This window comes from Pipistrellus kuhlii, unplaced genomic scaffold (assembly GCF_014108245.1).
Source record: "Pipistrellus kuhlii isolate mPipKuh1 unplaced genomic scaffold, mPipKuh1.p scaffold_m20_p_8, whole genome shotgun sequence".
NCBI lineage: Eukaryota > Metazoa > Chordata > Mammalia > Chiroptera > Vespertilionidae > Pipistrellus > Pipistrellus kuhlii.
In genome coordinates, this window is record NW_023425584.1 from 67256757 (window position 1) to 67276774 (window position 20018).

At 47.4% G+C, this 20018-nt stretch overlaps 1 protein-coding gene across 1 annotated transcript; it reads left to right on the plus strand.

Moving 5' to 3' along the window:
- Positions 1–14370: 14370 nt before the first annotated feature.
- On the plus strand, positions 14371–18797 carry LOC118711455. The gene is made up of 2 exons (XM_036424543.2): positions 14371–14870; positions 15174–18797. Exons 1-2 carry the CDS (start codon positions 14544–14546, stop codon positions 15771–15773), a joined length of 927 nt encoding a protein of 308 aa, XP_036280436.1. The 5' UTR covers positions 14371–14543; the 3' UTR covers positions 15774–18797.
- The last annotated feature ends 1221 nt before the right edge of the window (positions 18798–20018 follow it).

Below are 20018 nucleotides of genomic sequence, written 5' to 3' on the forward strand. Positions count from 1 at the left end.
TTCATGAAGCATTCATATCCATACCCGACAAATAAAACTGAAGCTGGGTGAGGTTATAAAGATAGGTAAGCTATTTTTGGTCTTTGAAAAATTCCTAGTTCTCCAAGAACCGTGGTTTTTAAAATAATTATTTCCCATGGTCCTCCTTAGCAGAATGACCATTACCCTTAAATTGGAAGGCAATATTCTCTCCTTAATAAAAAGCAATTATTTGCAACATTCTGGATCAAATGTGTAGGCAAAATAGGGACAGAGACGTTCAACATTTGTAGACTTTGTACTCTAGGCATTGTATGGGCCTTTTGAGTTTCCTCAGGTTTTTCTGCTATTTTGCTGGGTTCTGGTTCAAGGTAAGACTGCAGAATATGCTTAGGAACCTTGACTATTTCATGTAGTTCTACCCTTAATTGCGTAATATAGAATAAGTCACTTTACTTCTCCGAGTCTCGGTCTACTGGGTGATAAACTGACCATTAAGACGAACTGATCCCTATCTTCTCTTTGAGCGTTTGCGGGTTTATATTTGTGTTCATTCACCAGTTTCTCACATTCAGAAGTTTCTTGAGTTCCCATGATGTGCCAGATGTAGTGCTTGTGCTAGAAGGAACTTTTAAGATGACCTCTTTCAGGTGATTATTTGCCAACAGAGTTCTAGTCAAGCCTCATCAAGATGCTGTCAAACACACTTTTCGTGAACTATGTACGTTTTACCTGAGTCTCCAAGTTCTAAAGGATATTAAAGGATTTGAATTTTCTTTCCTCTTGTTCTTTTCTATAGTAACATGCACTGAGTAGTTACTCAGTAAAACACAGTGCCAGACACTGTGCTAAGCAGTTTTCATGCATTTTGTCATTTAATCCAGACAGTAATTCTATTCAGTAGGTAATATGATTAGCTCTGATTTACTAATGAAGAAATTGGCAACCTGACCAAAATTGTGCAGCTAAAAGGTGGTGTTTGGGATGATGAAAATGTTCTGGAAATGGGTAATGGTGGTGGATGCATAGCATGATGAATGTACTTAATGCCACTGAAATGTACAATTTATAATCGTTTTTATGTTATGTCCATTGTACCATGATGATTTTAAAAAGTGGTGGGGTCTTAAACCTGGGTAGCATGCAACTGCAAAACCTTCTACTGCTAACCAGTGCTTACGCATCCCTACTACAGACATGACTGAGAAAGGAATGTGTCCCCTCTCTATTGGAGGGCTTGGGATTTTTTTTTTTTCTTAACTTCTTAAAAAAACACAAAATCATGGTCACAAATGGGGAAAGTCCCTTTCTGAATATTGAAGGTCAGCAGTAGCCTATTCTGAATTATGATCAAATCCCCAAGCCTGGAAGAGTCTGGAATTGTTTATATCTTCCTTCTCCCACTTCTCCCTTAGCTGTCTACAAACTCAATTCAACTTCAAACACATTTAAATGTCAGGTATCTCCTTTGTACTAGATCTTGGCTTACATATTTTAAGCGACAGAGATGAGAACGAAAAAGTTTTTCCCTCAAAGAGTTTACAAGCAAAAAAGGGTAAATACACAAATAATTACAGAAGAAAAGTCATTGAATAGAATTGTTGAGCACCCATGGACTATAAAACACTGTTGTAGTCTGTCCGCTGCAAAGGTGGCACAGATTCTGTGAGAAGATCTTTCAGCGGAGAGAGAGAGACTGGATTCTGCTGAGAGGGAAAGCTAATTGCAATGGAGAGGTGGTTCTCCTTAGCCATAAAATAGCCATGGAGTTTTTACAGAATAATGTATTGAAGTCTAAATCTCGCCACCTGTCATCCCTTTCTCCAGTTATTATTTTTTTCCTTCTCCTTTCTTTAGGCCTGCTTGGATTTTCTTTTAACGTCTTCCATTGGACACTTAGTTCATTCATCATTGGTCTTTCTTCTTTTCTAATATATATATATGTGAAGGCTAGAAGTTCTCCTTTAAGTATTTCTATGACTGCAAAACACAAAGACTTGATGTATAGTATTTTAATTAATGTAATTAGTAATTTACAATATGATTTCTTCTCGGACCACTGCGTTACTTAGAAATGCTTTCCCCTCCCTGCAAATGCATGGGGAAAAGCAGGTGAGTTTCTTTTTTTTTTTTTTGCTAATGATTTCCCACTAAATAATATTGCAGGCAAATAACACAATCTGTATAACAGTATATCATAGTATTTACTGAGAATTCATTAATTGGGTAGTACATGATCAAGTTTTATAAATGTCCTGAGTAATTAAAAAGAATGTGATTTTTCTGATTATTGTTAAAGTGTTTCCAAGCTCACCCATTAGAGCAAGTTTGATGGTGTTCAAATATACATCTTTTCCAAATGTTTTTATGAATTACCAAGAGAGATAAATGAAAATTCTCTTGCTATAATTTCCAATTTGTTTTTTTTCCCCTGAAATTGCTTCATTTTTTGCTTTTGTATTTTGAAGCTATATTTCTAGGGGCATACAAGTTTAGAATTGTTCTTCTACTTAATTGTTCTTTTCACATGGTTCATTACATGGAGACCATCTTTATCACCAATAATGTATTTTTTTTCAAGTCTATTTTATCTGACATTAATAATCTACACCAGTTTTCTTATAGTTACTTCTTTTCCCATCCTTTTACTTTTAGTCTTTTTGTTTGTTTGTTTGTTTGTTCCATGTTTTTTATGTATCTCTAGTCATATAGCTAGACTTTATTTCTGGCCCAGCTTTATTTCCTTCAAGCTCTGTTAGGAAATTGAAAGATGTTATCTAAAAAATTTAAGTATGTATTTCCAGGAAGTTTTCAGGTTTCTTAATGCCAGAAAGGAAGGGTCTAAGACCCTATTATTTAAGATTTCTGAGGGTACTATTTGCAATGTCTCCCTTTCTCTCACTCAGTCTGTGCAGTTCCAACACTTCCAACAAGTTCTAAATGTCATTTTGTCTCTCCCAGACATCCCCAAAACACTTCACATCCACAGCTAAAGCCTTCAGTTTCCTCTTGTTCCTGCTGATCGATAGTACCAGAAGTAAAATGACAATAGAGTAGTTATTGCAGATTGTCACTTCCTTGAATACAGACCTTAACGTTAAGGCTCAGGTCTCCAAAAGAAAGAGAGTTACTTAGACCCATGGAAAATGTGGTTACAATAGGCCTCCTCTGCGATGATTGGTAATGCCATTTCCACAAGATATTGGGGGAACTTCTCTGGCTTTTCTCAAGAACAAAGCCAACTATACTAAGTCTTTCTTGGCCATTAGCAACAAGGCTGCTTTTTTTTTTTTTTTTTAGGTAAAAAAAATAATGTCTTTAGGCAATATTTATTGAGCACTCACTATGACAAGGCACTGTGTTGTGTTTTCTGTATAGTGCATATTTTTATCCTGCCAACAACTCTCTGAGGAAGATGTAACTATTATCCCTAAAAGAGAACTCACAAGTTTGCAGTTCTGTCAATGCTGTGAACAGGCCCAGAGAGAAATCAAGTCAACAGACTTACAAGTCCCCCACACAGAGTTCTCCCTCTTTTCACCTGTACCCTCTCTGGTCTCCTACAGGGTTATGCAACCCTTTTGTCTTTTCTTTTCAACCACTTAATAATGGTGTGGCCATGGTCAAGGCATGTCACTCCTGGGGGTCTCAATTTCCTCATCTTCTAAATCTAAGATTGTCTTTTGTCTATAATCATTCCATATACAATGGCCAAGACTGCCGGTCAGATGGGGAGGCATCATCCCCCACCAGCTTGAGCTCCATTTCTGTGGGAGCTTCTGAGACCCTCAGAATTCACAAACTTTGCTCCAGAATTCAGGAAGCGTTCATAGCTGGATTTCTCCCTATTTCATAATGTGCTGTTTTTACAAGGTTTGTTCGGTCAGATTGTGAGTCAACTACAAGATTCATCATGAAGTAATCCTGCCCCAGGCTCCCCTTCTGCTCAGATCAGGAGCAGCCATGGACCATGCAGCACATGGCATTGCATTTGGCCTGCCCACTTCCCTGTACTCTGTTTTTCTGGGACATGAAGAGGATGACAGGAACAGGAGTGAGGCTTATCCCTGGGCCTACCTTTTAAAGAGTAGGGCAGAGAAGTACAAAAACTTGCACCGACTGGGCTTTCTTTCAGTAACACTGGCCCTGTGATGTGGGTTTTATCGACATCTCCATATTGCACATGAAAAACTGGCCCAAAGTCACTGAGTAGGTAGGTGATGGAGCTAGTATGTGGTCTCACGTCTGTACTGGCTCCACAAGCCCTGCTGGTTCTCACAGAGTCCACCCTCTCTGGCCAAAGAAGACCATAACCCATGCAAAGCCAATACAATTTCAGAAGTGCCAGGAATTTATTCTCTGTCTCACCCAAATAACCATCCCTCACTGGCTTAGGAGTTCAGAAAATGCTGTTCATTGCTGTTACTGCCTTTTAAAAATTCCCTTGAGCCAAAACCGGTGTGACTCAGTGGATAGAGCATCGGCCTGCAGACTGGAGGGTCCCGGGTTCGATTCCAGTCATGGGCATGTACCTTGGTTTCGGGCACATCCCCAGAAGGGGGTGTGCAGGAGGCAGCTGATCAATGTTTCTCTCTCATCGATGTTTCTGGCTCTCTCTCCCTCCCCCTTCCTCTCTGTAAAAAATCAATAAAATATATTTAATAAATAAATAGATAAATAAATAAATAAATAAATAAATAAATAAATAAAAATTCCCTTGAGCATAAATATTGAGTTGAGTTGAGTTGAGTTGAGGTGCTGTCATTCAAGCATCAGGAGGGAGCTTCAGAGGGGGGATCAGGGAGCAGAACTAAAAAAGGTTGGGGATCCGGGTGAGGGGACAGAACCCTCACCTTCTACTTACATGTAAGAGAGGAATTGGGCTTAGTGGGGACAGTGACTCGTCACTTTGCAAGGTCACTGTAGCAAACCGAAGACTAGAACCCAGTTCTCCTTCTAGAGCAGTAGCTCACACCACAGAGCATTTTGCCAGCATGCCAGTCTCCTTTATTAGAGGGACCTTTCTTGTAACAATGTTGTTGTTGGATTATAACTAGTAAGGACTTTGGAATAAAATGCCATCTTTTCCTGTCCTGGAGCAGCTCAGCAATTTATTTTTTATTTATTTTTTAATATATTTTTATTGATTTTTCACAAAGAGGAAGGGAGAAGGACAGAAAGTTAGAAACATCGATGAGAGAGAAACATCGCTAAGCTGCCTCCCACAACCCCTCCCACCCCCCACTCCCCCCACCGGGGATGCGCTCACAACCAAGGTACATGCCCCCGACCGGAATCAAACCCGGGACCCTTCGGTCTGCAGGCCGACACTCTATCCACTGAGTCAAACTGGTTCTGGCAAGCTCAGCAATTTAAGCATATGTATTAAGCCGAGGGAAAAAAAAATCCCCTAAAAATTAAATTCCTATCATTCCTTTCTTTAGTCCCTTCTGCCTTTTCTATCCCTTGCTTCAATCCACTCTTTTCTTTGGCATTGTTTAGTGTCAGCTCAGGGTATCTGGTCATGCACCAAAAACAGGGAGAACATCTCTGCCAGGCAGAGGTCCCTCTTACCAGCCCTGTCTCCCCCAAGAAGCAGGAGATCACCCAGGACCAAATGAAAGCATGCTCCCTTTGATTTACAGTCCTCCACCAATAGAATTTCCCAGGGCACTCTGCCCTCCAAATGAGGCCTGAAGTCCTTCTCTATTTTCTGGCTCCCCTCCCCCAACCCACCCCAGGTGACAAAATGCTGCGACTGTTACAATGCTGTTTAAATGCAGAGTGTTATTATCGCTATATATCATCCAGATCAGCTTTCTAGATCGCACCAAGATGTCAGAATGATGCGTGCCAACATTTGTATTATTTAGGATACAGTATACTAAGTTTATGTTGATCACTCTGAGTATCATCTTTGAAAGATAACTAGCATTAAAGTGTTGATAATGCTCCACTTTTGCAATCATATTTGCATAGTGTACAACAGACTTTAGCAGGAAAGATGATCTTAAGTGGTGTTTCTCATCTACTCTGTCAGTCTCACGGCGCTTTGCTTCAACTTGGAACGAGAGGCAGGACAAGTGCTGACAATTTTTAATTTTTCACATCAGCTTTTACATTATGTAACGGCATTCTTGTTCCTTCTGGGAATCCCGCAGCAGGGAGTGGTAATAGGGAAAGCAGGGTCTTTGGGGCCGGTCACAATTGGATCCCAGCTCCAGCTTATGCGTTTGAGGAAGTCACTTACCTGCTCACCTCTTTTGTGGGACGGAGTGAGACTGTGAGATTTTAGGTAATATATGAAAAATGCCTAAATAGCCCCATGCCTGGCATGTAGCTGGCTGGTACAAAGTGCCCTCCTTCGTTTTACATACAGTTGTGTTTAAATACCGGTTTATGGCATTTTTTAAATTAAAGGTTGAAAATAAGCCGATATTCCCCCACACTGTACCGGGAGCCGACGACATTTTGGCCTCCCAGCAGAGTTATATATGCAGATAATCTGTTTGATGCTTCTCAACACGGAGGAGACACTGATTTTCTTTTATGAACAATAGTTGACTGTCTCCTGAGTGTCAGCTACTGGGAAATAAATATTCTAGATTTCATCTATTCATTCATTCATTGCAAACAAGCTATCCTCCAAATGACCCTCTCGTTCTTCTTCCCCCCCCCCCTTGCTTTCATTTTCACACTCCCCCAGGCCTACTACAGCCTTTCCCCCAATTGGATGCTATTTTTCATTTTCATTTTGTCATCACCTAATGTCCAAATTTATTTAAATCATCCTCAGACACAATCCTACAATATATGAATCACATTTGGGTGGTTTCTTTTTCCCCTCCAACTTGTCAGCTGACTCGTTTATGACTGACAAGATTTCCATTTTAGTAATTTCTACTAATTCTGCTTCAAATCTGTATATTTAATGAACACACCAATCGGCACCTCATTATTAGTCAGGACCATTTTTTTCGAGTGTAATGCGCTGGTTTCATAATGTATTGTACATGGTAGCTGCCTCTAAATGCAATGCAAAGGAAGCCTTGTCCGGTTCCCATTAAAACAGTATCTGGTATATGAATATGAACATTTTATCCCAACCAGGGTCTCATCCTTTATGCACGTGAACACTGTTTGCATGATCCCATCAGACTCTTTAAACACAAGCCAGGCTTTCTCTTTGTAATGTATGTAGAACTGTATGTCTCTGCATAAAACTGGGGGGGGGGGGGGGACAGTTTGCCTGCACGGGAAACACACATACACACACACACACACACACACACAGTCCAACTCCTCCAACACAAACACAATCTGACACATGCTAAAAATTGCCTGAAGCACTGGCTAGTTGCAGATCTTCTTCCTGGGGCGGGTAATTCATTAGGAAACAGCCTCATGTCCTGTGTACCAATTGAACAGGAAGATTTACTTGTGGTACTATCAGAGGAGACCCTGCCATAGATCCCCATCATAAGCATTGCAAATGAATCATTAGTCTTCATCCTCCTGCAATCTAGGTCAGGATGGAGCTAAAGAGGAGGGCTTTTAAATCTGCTTCAGGGCTCAGGGATCTGCTTATGTGGGGGGACAAGCGGCAGACAGTTACCTTGTGATGAGGCATTGGGAGGGGGGTTGAAAATGCTTTCCCCTTGAAAGAGGAACACCTGTAATAATCTGAACAATAAAGATTTATTATTAAAAAAAACAAAAGAAAAAAGAAAATGCTTTCCCCTTGTATAGGGACCTTTTACGGACCTAGAGAGTAAATCGAGAATCAAGAGGAGCTGTACTTTCAGATGAATGTCATTTAAACACACACACAACACACACACTAGGCACACACACACACACACACACACCAGGCACACACACACACACACACACACACCATGCACACACACACACACACACACACACACACACTAAGCTTTCTGTGTCCAACTTTTCAGGCCTCAAACAATGTCTGCCAGATAGGTTCTAAAAAGGAGACACTATCTCCAGACTCAGGAACATGTGGATTTAAAAAACAAAAAACAAAAAAACAGTAGAATCATCCCTATTTGTGTTGAAAGGGATGTTAGAAGTCATCACTCCAAGCACCTCGTGTTGAGGAAAAGGAAATGAAACAAGGACAGAGTGACTTACTTGCCCAAGGTCACACAGTCACCTTCATCATGCCACTGTTTAATTTTCTCTTGGTGGTTGGTTTTTTTTTTTGTTTGTTTTTTTTTTTTAGATTCCTTGTTTGTACAATATGAATAATGTATTAAATAACACGGAAACAAAACAAATTGACTTGGTAACTGCCACCTGATAAACTGGATATGTGTCAGAGACTCCTGTCACAAGCCTCATCCTTCACCCAAAATGATTATGAAAGGATGCTCTTTCCCACACCTCCTCTGTCTGGGGTCCTCTTCAAACCCTCTAGCTCTAGCTTTACTGTGATTATATTTCTAGGCATGTTGTGGCACTGGATTCGCGTAGCCAAAGGCTCTGAAACTTCTGTGTGGCTCTTGCCCACCCCTCTGAGGCCACAAGAGACTGGCAGTGTGTATTTCCCTAAATTTGTTCTGAAATAGTACAACACTAGAGAAACTTAAATTAAAAAAAAAAAAAAAAAACTTGATTTTCAAAATTAAACCTAAGCTACATATTAAACGTACTTGCTAGGACCGGTTGGCTATTTCTTTTACTTACCAAAATTATTTTTAAAAAAATAAAATAAAAACACTTCAAGTTCAAATATGATGTGAGAAATATAAACAGGCAAGAAATGAAGAGAACTGGGTTTTTTTTGCTACAAACGATCCACATAAATCTAAAAGGAAATTTTCCTTCTCTCTAGGCCTTGTTTTCCTCTTCTATTCAAGAAAAAAACCAAATGATCTCTGGGGTCCCATAATTAGTTAAGCCATTCAAATATTATCTCCAAAACTGATTTCCCCCCCCCCCCTCTGAAAGCCACAGCAACTGCAGAACTGTCTGTAGCTATTTCCAAAGATGGAAACTGACACTGAAGGAACACCGCAGTATCTGTTAATTTTATGGTAAGCTTTTGAAGGAGGTAGTTTCACTATTGAAATAATTCTCCAAAATGGTGTTCATTGACTTTGGACTAAGAGCTTGTGAATCTACCTTTCTAACCAGTATTTTCCCCCAATTTCATGTTCCACATTGATTTGTGAGGGTTCCCACCCCCCCTTTTTTTTTTTACTTTAAATTATTTGTTAAGGCCAGATAAGAACTGGGAAAAGGAGCATGCAGTATGCTTATGCACAAACGGTAAGTAAGATCAAGCCTGGTTCTTATCTAGCCTGAACACTTCAGTAGAAACAGAGTTTTATATTCCATTTTCCAGGCCATGACTACTTGAAGGTGATAGAATATTCTATTTGGGACACCTTTAAAACACACACACACACACACACACACACACACACACACAAACCAACCTAGGAACACATTTAAAAGCACTGCAGAGTGTTAGGTTATTTTGATTTCTGCCACATAATGAATCCCTCCTCCTGAATGCAAACACTAGCAAGGAATGCGTTAGAGGATCCGCCATCGTATTAAAAATTAAATCCGGCAGCATTTCATAATGGGCTTTTCTTTTTAAAGCAAGGTTTCGTCTTCTCACCATGGAAATTGCGCTCTGATGGCCTTTCTTTATGGTTAACACTGAGGCATCGGCTGAGGTCAGAGCCCTGCTCCTCTGAACAGGGAACCACAAATGTCACCGACACATGGTACACTTGGCAAATAATATATTTCTTTCCAATCTCCTGTGTCTTCCATTTACCTCGCGTCCTGCTCGCGGTAAGTCGGAGAGAGCTTATTTCTCCCGTGTGTTCCTTCCTTTGGTGGGACCAGCCGGGAGGCATGCAATTGACAATGGATTCAAAAGTACGCCTCTTTTGATGTTTGTTGTTGTCTTTATTTTAACCTCCAAGAAGGAAGAGATTTAACTCAGTTTTCACCCTAGGCTAAGCTAATACTTAGGTCATGTCTGAGCTCTCTGGGGAGCCCCCACTTTATACCATCAGAGGGGCAATGGTGTCTTTTCACGTGGAGCAGCACAGCTGTCTAGCCATATGGGCCCCAAACAGCCCAGTCGATCGGATTTGGGAAGGTTTTAGAATGTAATTTCTTAACGTGTGAGTATCTGGGGTGAGTTTGATCAGGAGTGCAGACAGCTCTTAAGCCCCAGGGTTTAGGTTTTAAGAAGCCATCACAAATGTCCCCAGCATCTGATCAGACTGTTTAAAAACAGATATGAAAATCTGTGACGGGGAGGAGGGGAAAGGACTCCTGACCCCTCATAGGAGAAAGCCCCAGGGGTCTTCTCTAACTATTAATTCAGCATCAGCTGCTTTCTCCTCCTCATCCCCCACCCCCCACCCTCCACCCCTCTCCCCCGTTTTCTTTTTTAACCCGGGGCTCATCATTTAAGGCGTTCCCACTCAGGCCTGCAGAGCCTGTTACAAAACCATCGCCGGCTCCCCTCCCCCCATGCCGCAAGATGAGAGAGCAAATAGCCTGCATTGCAGCAACAGCCCGGAGGACGGCTCTGAGACCGTCCTCCAGCCAAACAAAACCAGGCCTTGAAGAAAAACTGGAGAGGACAGCGGCAGTCTGTCCTGACGCCCTTCGGTCAAGACAACCTGAAACTCTGGTCGCAGCCCCATCTCCCTCCAAGCCCAAAGGGTTCGGGAAAAGTCTGCTTCAGGAATCTTGAGTGACTAAGAACACAAACAGTCCCACACCTAAAACCTTTATGAACACGGTGCAAGTCTTGAGCTAAGCGACCGCCCGTGTCGTCTTTTTTTCCACCAGAAAGGTATTTTAGTTTGAGGGGAAGGTTATCAGAATGTTAAGTTTTCCCTGGAAATAAATAAATAAATAAATAAATAGTCCCAGATGATGACTCTTTCCAACTAACTGCAGTCTTCAGAAATTAATAATGCATTGCAAGGATGTTTTATGTTCGTTCCTTCTCCTTTCTCTTATCTCTCTCTACTTCTCTCCCTCAACTTAAACCAAAGCTTTCCGCTTCTTCGAATGTACAAAAACGGCTTTTTTTTTTTTTTTTAAGCGTTTCATGGTACTTTGTGGGAGACAAAAAGCTAGTGCACAGAGGTTTTGAATTCGCTGTCATTCTTTTATCGGGACACATGCCCAACAATGGACAAGAACCAAACGGCCTCGAACGCGAGCGGGGCCGCTCCCAGGGTCCCCATCCGGACGGCCCCGTGGGTGGGCGCGTGCCCGCTGCGACCCCCGCCGGACCGCTCTGGCCGTGGCGCGCGCGGGCCGTCTGATGCGAGGACCAGCTTTGAGCTGTCAGGGGCTTGTCTTCCTCTCCATCTTCTCCTCGCTCAGAATCTAGCGCTGCTCAAAAAACACTTAAGATTTTTTTTTTCCCCTCCCAGGCATCAAAGAAGAAAATCTGGAGTAGGAAAGAAAAGCAGCGATGGGCCCTGCGCAGGAGGACAGACATCTGCGGGGTTGGGGTTGACTCCCGCAGCTACAGAACGAGGGTCTTCGGAAACACCGCATCTTTCTCCTGGCTGGCGCTGGGTTCTTATTGGGGTCGGGGGAGGAGGGAAATCGGGTCCGGGGGTGTCCTAGGGTTTTGTTCTTATGGGCAGATTCATTCTGAGCGCTTCCTGAAGGCCTATGGCTAACTCCGTGCTCTCGGGGGTAAAAACACACACACCACACAGCCAAAACCTCTCTAACAAAAGGCGCTTCCCCGAAGTGAGCCTCCATGTACGCGGGACGGGTGGCGGCCGGCCGTGGAGACGCACTTTGTGCCTCTAATCTCCAGCGTCCATCTGGCCCGGGCGGCCTGCGGGGCGCCGCGGGCCGGGCTGGGGGGAAGCCGGGCGGGGCGCGCGCACGCATTCGGAGACGCGGGCACGCGCGCCCACTCTCCTTCACGTTCACCTTGACTGCAGGGGTGCGGGGGATGGGCCTGCTCAACCCCTCTTCCACCTACCCTTCTTCCCACCCCCCGCCGCTGTCCTGCCCAGACGCCGGCTTGGGGCGGAGAGGTGGGGGGAGGGGGGGCGGATGGAGGTGAGGAGATGCAAAGGCGCTTGGCTCCTCGGAGCGGCGGGGCAGCCGCGCGCTCTCCGCAGGGATGTCAACCGCATCCGCCGCATCATCCCCTCACTACCTCTCTGAAACCTTGGGGTCCAGAAGCAGAAGGCGAAGTGCGGGTGCCCTGAGCCCCCCCTCCCAGTCCCCCTCCGCCCGTCCCCCAACTCCATTTGCAAAAGTGGGAGAGGCAGGGAGGGACCAGCCGCGGTGCCGCAGCTCCCGGGGAGGAAGAAGGGGAAGGAGGAGAGAAAGGGGCGGTGGGCCCAGGGGTAGCTTGACGCCCCGAGTCCCGTGGGGGGAGGAGGGGAGTCTGCCTGGAACTGGTGCTTCCGGATTTACGTGAGAAGGGTGGGGGGTGGGGAGGCTCAGGGCACGGACCCCTGAGAGTGTGGCGCGTGTGGGCACGGAGGAAAAAGCTCCCCCTTCTCCCAGGATAGAAACGGGTAAAAACGGAAGCGCATGTGAGGGTGGGGGTGCACATCGCCGCCTCCAGCCTTGGCTTTCCCGCTCTTCCGAGCGCTCCCACTTCTCACTTTCCCCCAAATCCGCATTTTCTTTGGCACAGCTCTCCCCGGGCGGGCGAGGAGAGGGAGGTACCCGGAGGCAGTGAGAATGACGTGTGCTTGGTGCAGAGAGGGGGTGGGGGGCTGCGGGCCGGGCTCTGCGGACCGGCTCCTAATCCTCTTGTTTTCGGTACAGTCAGCAGATGTGGCTTCTTTTAGCTGAATAATCCGTTAAAGGAATAATCATTTTTTATAAAAAGGAGATCGGCCGCACCCAAAAAGAGGACGGCGAACGAGATGAGGGCTTGGTAAGGATCCTTTCAAAGGCTCCAAATTCTCTGTCCCTCTCTGCCTGCCTCTCTCTCCCCCTCCGTCCCCTCCCTTCTTCCCTCTCCCCCCCCCCTTCCCCATCCCCTGCAATCCCCACTCGACGCGAGTTCACGCAGAGGGCTGGATTTCCAGGCTGAGCCGCAACTCGCGCTGCGCGTTATTATTATGCATCGGAGGGTCCTGCAGCCACCACCTTTGCTCCTGCGCTCCTCTCCCTCCTTCCCCCCGCGGCCGCCGCCAGCGGTGCGGTCCCTCCTGCCCGCCAGCTCTGGGTCACCAAAGAGAGATTCAGAATTTTTTTTTTTTATTATCATGATGATGATGCTCCTTATCACGGTTCTCATTTCCTCTTGCTAGGTGGAGGGACCGCGGGCGCCTTCTCGCCGCCCGCCCCTTCCCTCTGGCTGCCGCTCCCTGGATGCGCCTTCCTCTCCGCACCCCTCCCTCTGTCATCCGTGTGTGTGTGTGTGTGTGTGTGTGTTCTCCCGGTCCCTTTTATTCCAGTAGATCTACCACCGCCTTTCGTTCGGCTGGGCTGAAGCGCTACGGGCTGCGGCGACCAGCCTCTTAGGAAAGAAGAACAAAAAGGGGAAGACCTTGAGCGGTGCCACCGGACAAAGCGCTCGGAGTTGGGCGAGTAGGGATGAGAGAGAGCGCCGGCTCGGGAATTCGCGAGATCTCCGACCCCGAAGGGACCTCGGAGGGTATACTCAGATTGACTTCTATCTGTCCTTTTGGTCTGCTTGGGCAGTGCCAGTGTTGGGGGAGGAGGGGGGGTGTTGGGATTGTTTTTCTGGAAAAGGGAGCTGGATTGTGGGAGATCGAATAGACTTCACTTCGCTTTCCCACTCCCCTTGTGGAGAGCCAAGTATTGGGGAAGAAACCGGGGGGCAGAAGGTTTAGGGAAAAGTGGGAGCCGGAGAGGTTGTCTGGAGGGCTGAGGGAGTAGAGGGGCGAGAGAGAGGCGAAAGGGGATGGGCCAGTTAGAGCGGACTGCAAAAAGAAAGGGGGTGAAGGGGGTAAAGCCCTTTTTGGAGGTCCAATATGAGTTTTGCTGGGGATGAGGTTACGGGTGGCTGTCACGGCGGCTGAGAAATTGATGAAAATGTGATATGTCTGCGTACACACAGGAGGCGTTGGGATGTGTGTGTAAACAGAGTGGAGAAGTGGAGGAGGGCAGGGAGGGGGGCTTCGAATAATATCTTATTATCCCTTTGGCTTTGGGGGCTCTCCTCCTCCGGCCCGCTCCCTTTTTTTGGATCCGGGGAGGCAGCCGCAATAGATGCGAGTGACCTTTTAAGTCTCCGCCCGCCCCTCACCTGGTAAAACCCGCTGACAGTTTGGGATGGGGTGGGGAGAGGGGCAGGGGTGTTTCCAAGACATATATATATATATATATATATATATATATATATATATATATCTCTCATTCTCTCTCTCTCTCTCTCTCTCTCTCTTCTCCCCCCCTCTCCCTCTCTCCCTGCCCCCCCTCGGTCTCCTCCCTAGCTCTGCCCCTCCCTCGCTCTTTCTCTTCCTCCCTCCTACCTCCCTCCCTCCCTCCTCTCTCCCTGCTGCATTTTGCATGAGCTATCTAGGTCATTAGCATTTTAGCGTATGCAAGACTTGACAAAGCTGATGAGGGGCCAGATGGGCCTCGCTCTTATGGGTTTTTTTTTCTCCTCCTCTTCTTCTTCTTCTTCTTCTTCTTCTTCTTCTTCCTTCTTCTTCTTCTCTCTCTCTCTCTCTCTCTCTCTCTCTCTCTCTCTCTCTCTCTCTCTCTCTCCTCTCTCCTTTCTCTCTTTCCCCTCCATCACTTGGGACCTGAGAGAGGACTGCAGCAGGCGAGTTCCGGAAGGCTGGCTCCCCGGATCCCTGCCGCGGACCACGGCGGCTCCCTCAGCCGCACGCCCGGCCCGGCTGTGCCAGGACTCGGCCGGCGAGGTAAGGGCGGCGGTGGTTGCCCGGCCGGGGCAGCCGCAGTCCAGCCCCCGCTGCCCTCTTGGTCCCCCTGCTCTGGTCTTGACCCTCCCAACCCCCCGTCCAGTTTCCTAGGCCAAGGTGACGGCGAGATGGGTGGGTAGGGCTGGCCGCGCTGGGGCGAGGTGGGGTGGATGTTTATTCATTGTCTGGGGCTGCAGGGGAGGCGTGGGGAAGGGGCGAGGGGGGTCCGGGTAATTAACACGGGGGGTGGCACTCCTTCGTCTCCCACTTCCACTCACACCCTCCACCCCCTCCGCTTTGCAGGAAAAAAAAAAAAAAAGGCCTGGACCCGAAAGGATGGGGGAGAACAAAGAGCCTCTGGAAGACGTCGCCGTTATCTCATTGTCTGTGCGATTGGGGGAGCTGCGCCGGAGAGGATGCTGTGGTCCTTTCCTCCCGGCGCTCCCCGCCCCCACCCACCCCTCTCCCCCGCTGTCAGTGCGCACGCACCGCGCCGCTTTCTACTTATTTTTCCCTGGTTGTTGGTTTGTGTGTGTGTGTGTGTGTGTGTGTGTTGTGTTTTTTGTCTTTTGTTTTTTCCATTCCACCTTCTTCCCACCCCCTTCTATTTCTCCTCGCCTTTCCTTCCTCCTCGCCTTCCTCAGGAGAATGGCCTCTCTCTCCGTGTTCACAGCGGACCTTGATTTAAATGTCCATACAATTAAGGCACGCGGTGAATGCCAAGAATGGGGCTGGCTGAGCGCCGTGGTCGGCGAGGACCCGCCAAGGAAGGAGCCGCGGAGGAGCCGAGGCGCCCTCCGCAGAGCCCAGCGCTGCGGATTCAGGCTGGAGGGGGCCCGGGCTCCCGGCGGCCGGAGCCCTGGGCGCGGGGAGGTGTGTGATGGGGGACAGACCGGGGCTTAGCGATGCGAACGGACTCGGGAGAGAAACCGAAGCTGCCCGCAGATCTGTGCAAGCACCGAAGGCGGGCGGGAGGGGGCGGGGCGGGAAGATTGGGGTGCGGTGTGCCTGTGAGCGCATTGCGGAGTGCTTCGGTGTGCATATTTTTCTCTCTAGGCTCGGGGGGCATTGTACGCGGGTGGACACTTTTCTCCGCGGCTGTGTTTTTGTCCCGGGCTGAGATTTTGGTTTGCTCTTTTAAAAAATAATTATTATAATAATCTGGCATCCAGAAGACTGGCCGGCTGTGCTGGGGCTTAGACTGCGGATATATTTTGTTCGGCTTGAGGTCTGGGGGAGGGAGGAAGCCAGTGGGAAGGGCGGAGGGAGATGTTTGTCACCTTTTGCTGTAGAGCTGTGGGCACCTGGCTAGCTTAAGGAAGTCATTGGGGTGTGGGGGGAAAGGAACGAATTCCTGGTGGGTCCACAGGCTCCATCAGGGCTGAAAGCATGCCCAGGGCTCTCGGGAGCATCTCACTTCCTCCTTGTGGCTGTAATTGCAGTTTTAGGCAGGGATCCAAGAGATGCGAAGGAAGGGAGAGGCGCAGTAACCTACATGTACCCGAGTGGAGGGGGAGGGGAGAGACATTCCTTTTAAAATCCTAACAGAAGGAAAAACAGAATGTGTACAAGTGAGGCTCTGAGGAAAGACTTTTGAAAGAAACCATCAGGAAATGCAAAGTGTCAACCCTCCTTCATTCTGCAGAACCTGCTTCCCCAATGGGACCTTCCCATCACTAGACCTAAAGCAGCTGGTCCGAGGGACCCCTTCACACAGCCCCATTCCATCTCCTGCTCTGCAGTGACACCCCCCTCCCCCAATCTGAGATGGAGGGCGGCAAGACCTAAACGCATTAATTTTCTGGTGGAGAACATGGAGGAGGGGCAGGTCCCTGCAGAGAAAGGAGGCCAAGAGCTGGATCTTCCTACCCAGGAAGGCTGCTGCTCCGCTTCCTCCCCTCCTGCCCCCCTCCATGCCCTTAGCTGCAGAGGCCTGTCTTTGCAAGGCCACCGCCATAAGGATGCTTAGGATTTTCGTTTGATTACTTACACAGTAATCAAGGCCGAAGAGGCTCAGCTGTAGCTTACAGAGGAGCTCTTTCCTCTCCAAAGCCTCAGCCTAACCCACTAAATAAATTCGTATTCAAAGATATCCTAGCCTCATTTCCTCCCAAATATTTATGTGCCAATCATTGTGTAACTATTATTTCTTAGGTTCTTCCTTTTCCCTTCTAAGAGGGTGTCTGGTGAGGTGAAGTGTGCCGGACCCCACCTAGACATTTCCAGAACCTTCTCTGGGTCTGCAGAAAGGTGCAGCAAACTGCTCACCCCTGCAGAGAAGGCTGGCGGTTCACACCATGCAAACTGTGGGTATGCGGGCTGTTCCTCAAGCCCCAGAAGGCAAGTTTAGCTGGAGGGCAGAAGAGAGAGCAGCTTCACTGGCCCCTGAGCCTTAGCCAGGGCTGTCCTAAGAGACACTGGCAGCCTTGCCTTCAAAATAGACCGCCCTCCAAACAGTGCCTCCTTGGGGTGTAGATTCCCTGGCCTCTCCCCTCCGTCCTCACTGAGAGGCTGCTCGCCTCTGATGACCAACCGCTTGCCCCTCAGCTGTCCACATTAGGGAGCCTTGTCTCCGTAATTGCTTCCCCGTAATTCCATCAGACATGGCTGCGCCCTTTGCTGATGTGCCTGCTCAAGTAATGTCCCTTTTAGATGGAAACCTAACACACTTCTCCGTGAGAGCGTAAACCGCAGGCACCATGGACAAGGCGGCCAGGGTCCTGCTGCTGCCGGTAATCTGCAATGGGAGGGGCATATTTTTATGACTTATGTAAACTCTTGCTTCAGAAAGCTTTAATGTGTGTGAGGATTGTCCTGTGCTCACCAGGTCTCGTTACACAATGTGTTTTTATGTGGGGACTTTAATGGCCGGCAGAGACGAATGTACCACTCTGCCCCCTGTGTAATTCCAAGGCCCCTTTTGTGATTTCCAAATAGAGGTTTTGGAGTGAAGGTCAGTCCTGGCGTCTTCCCTTCTCCTATATTGGGGGCCTATTTGTCTGCGATATTTACGTAAGAGACAAAGATCTCTGCTTTTTCAAGGCATTTATTTAACTCTCAATGCCATCTTTCCCCTTACACATTTGAACCCCCCTAATGATATCCTACCATTTAAGTGAAGAGGGACGTATATGGTTTGTTCAGTATAGAACATGTCGGAGGCAGTTTACTGACAATACGTTAAGAAGGCCCTACTGGCTCACACACAGTACCATCATTATGGTCCTCAAGGTGAATGTACCAGATACTTAAAGATGAATTCAGAAATATATCAGAGTAGAAAAAAAAATGGAAATGTTCTTCTTTCCCTGCCAGAGATGGCCCAAATCTCTGTTTAAGCAGAAAGAAAATTAATCAAGAGACAAAGGTAAATTCCTCTATCAATTCTGTCACGGGGTGTAAAATGTGTGGACAGTTAACTGTGGATGCATGAAGAACCTTAGCTAGAGAAATGTTTGGGAGAGCGGTGATTTCTCAGCAGGCCGATGCTCATATATACACACACACAATTCATACATACTTTTTTTCCCCTCATAACCATAGCCCTTGTTAAGATTAACAGAAAAGCATTTAACCACACACGGACACACACACACACCTCCATCCAACCATTGATACTGTCTCCACAGGGAAATAAATTTTCTCCTTCCCTCGACTGAACTTACATAATACCCCCAACCCTTGTTCCAACCTGAGAATGGAGTTCTCTGGGGGCAGCTGCACAGCATTCTCCCCGGGACAGATGGAGCCGCCCTTCCTCCCCTATCCTGTGGGTGGTTTCAGAACCCCATGAGTCAACAGCAGCTGAGGGCTGTGCTGGAGCCCGTGTGTGTGAGGCTTGGCTGGCTGATTCACGGCGATGAATATGTCAATAATAACAATTATGAGAACGATGATACCTAATAAAGATTTTTTTTTTCCTTCCAATCGACAATGCTTTCTTTGGGTGTGTTTGCCAAGTCTTACTCAATTTGACTTCAATTTTCGAATACAGAGATGTAATCTTTCATTGCATCTCCAGTGTAGACGTAGGAAAGGAGAAAGGACTTCAGATGGGCTTTATGGGGACCAGTGTGCTCTGTCCTGCGCCACAGAATGCAGGTCTGCCAGAGGCCTGGGAGACCTGCTCCCAATTTAGATGGCCTGGAAAGAAAGCAGGCCCTCCCGAGAGCAAGGACTGTTCCAGGTCAGAAAGGAAGTGTCAGCAATTCTCAATCGGTTCACCTGTTCATTTTCTTAACCTCTTTTGTCTTAAAATGGAAATGTTACCCCCCACAAAAAAAAAAAAAGAAGAAGAAGAAGAGGATAACGACCTGGGTCACGCTGCAATGCATTGCATAAGCTCAAAAAGTAAACCTCAGGATCACAAAGGGCTTTCCCTCTCAAAAGTGAGGGAGGTTTATTTAAAATTAAAATCCAATTTACTTAGTTCTTCACCATGGGACCCAGAAAGCAATATTTTCTCAGGAAGTTAAGTTTGCTGCTTCGTATAAATTTTTTTTTTTTTAAGCGGTTCACGGTGGCGATCAGAGTGTTTGGGTCCTGCCCCTGAGCCAGGGTTGGGTGCCCGGCTCGCCCTTGCCACCCACCCTGCCCACGTCCCCTCTCCCAGCTTCCCAGTGGCCGGGCTTTCCAATGCGCATGAGCCTTTGTTTTCTTTCTCCGAATGCCCTGAGACATCTAAATTGAGTAAGATGAAGAGGAACAGGCGCTGGCTTCCCTTGCTTTCTTGGCTCCTATTTTTCCAGCTTTGGTTAAGGTTTTCTTGCCCCAATCAAGAAATGTAGGGCCCCCAAGACCTGGGTCATCCATCACTTCTCAAAGCTTCGGACTGATACGAGGTGCAAGGTGCCCTCGGCGCGGGGCCACCAAGGGCAAGGACCAAGGACAGCCCCCGGAGAGTCCGCGCATCTCCGTTTCCCCAAGGTCACTCTGCGCCACATAGACACCTGGCGACAAACTTTAGACGTGACCAGGGAGCCGGGTTAGGAATAGGGGGAGGCGGTCAGGGCGGGGTGCATCTTTGGCTTCAGAAAGGCAGGCGCCGAACCAAAGGCCTTGTTCGAATGAATGTCCTCCCTCCCCGCGCTGCCGAGCCGAGCCGAGCCGAGCCGAGCCGAGCGCAGGCCTCGGCCTAGACGCCGCGTC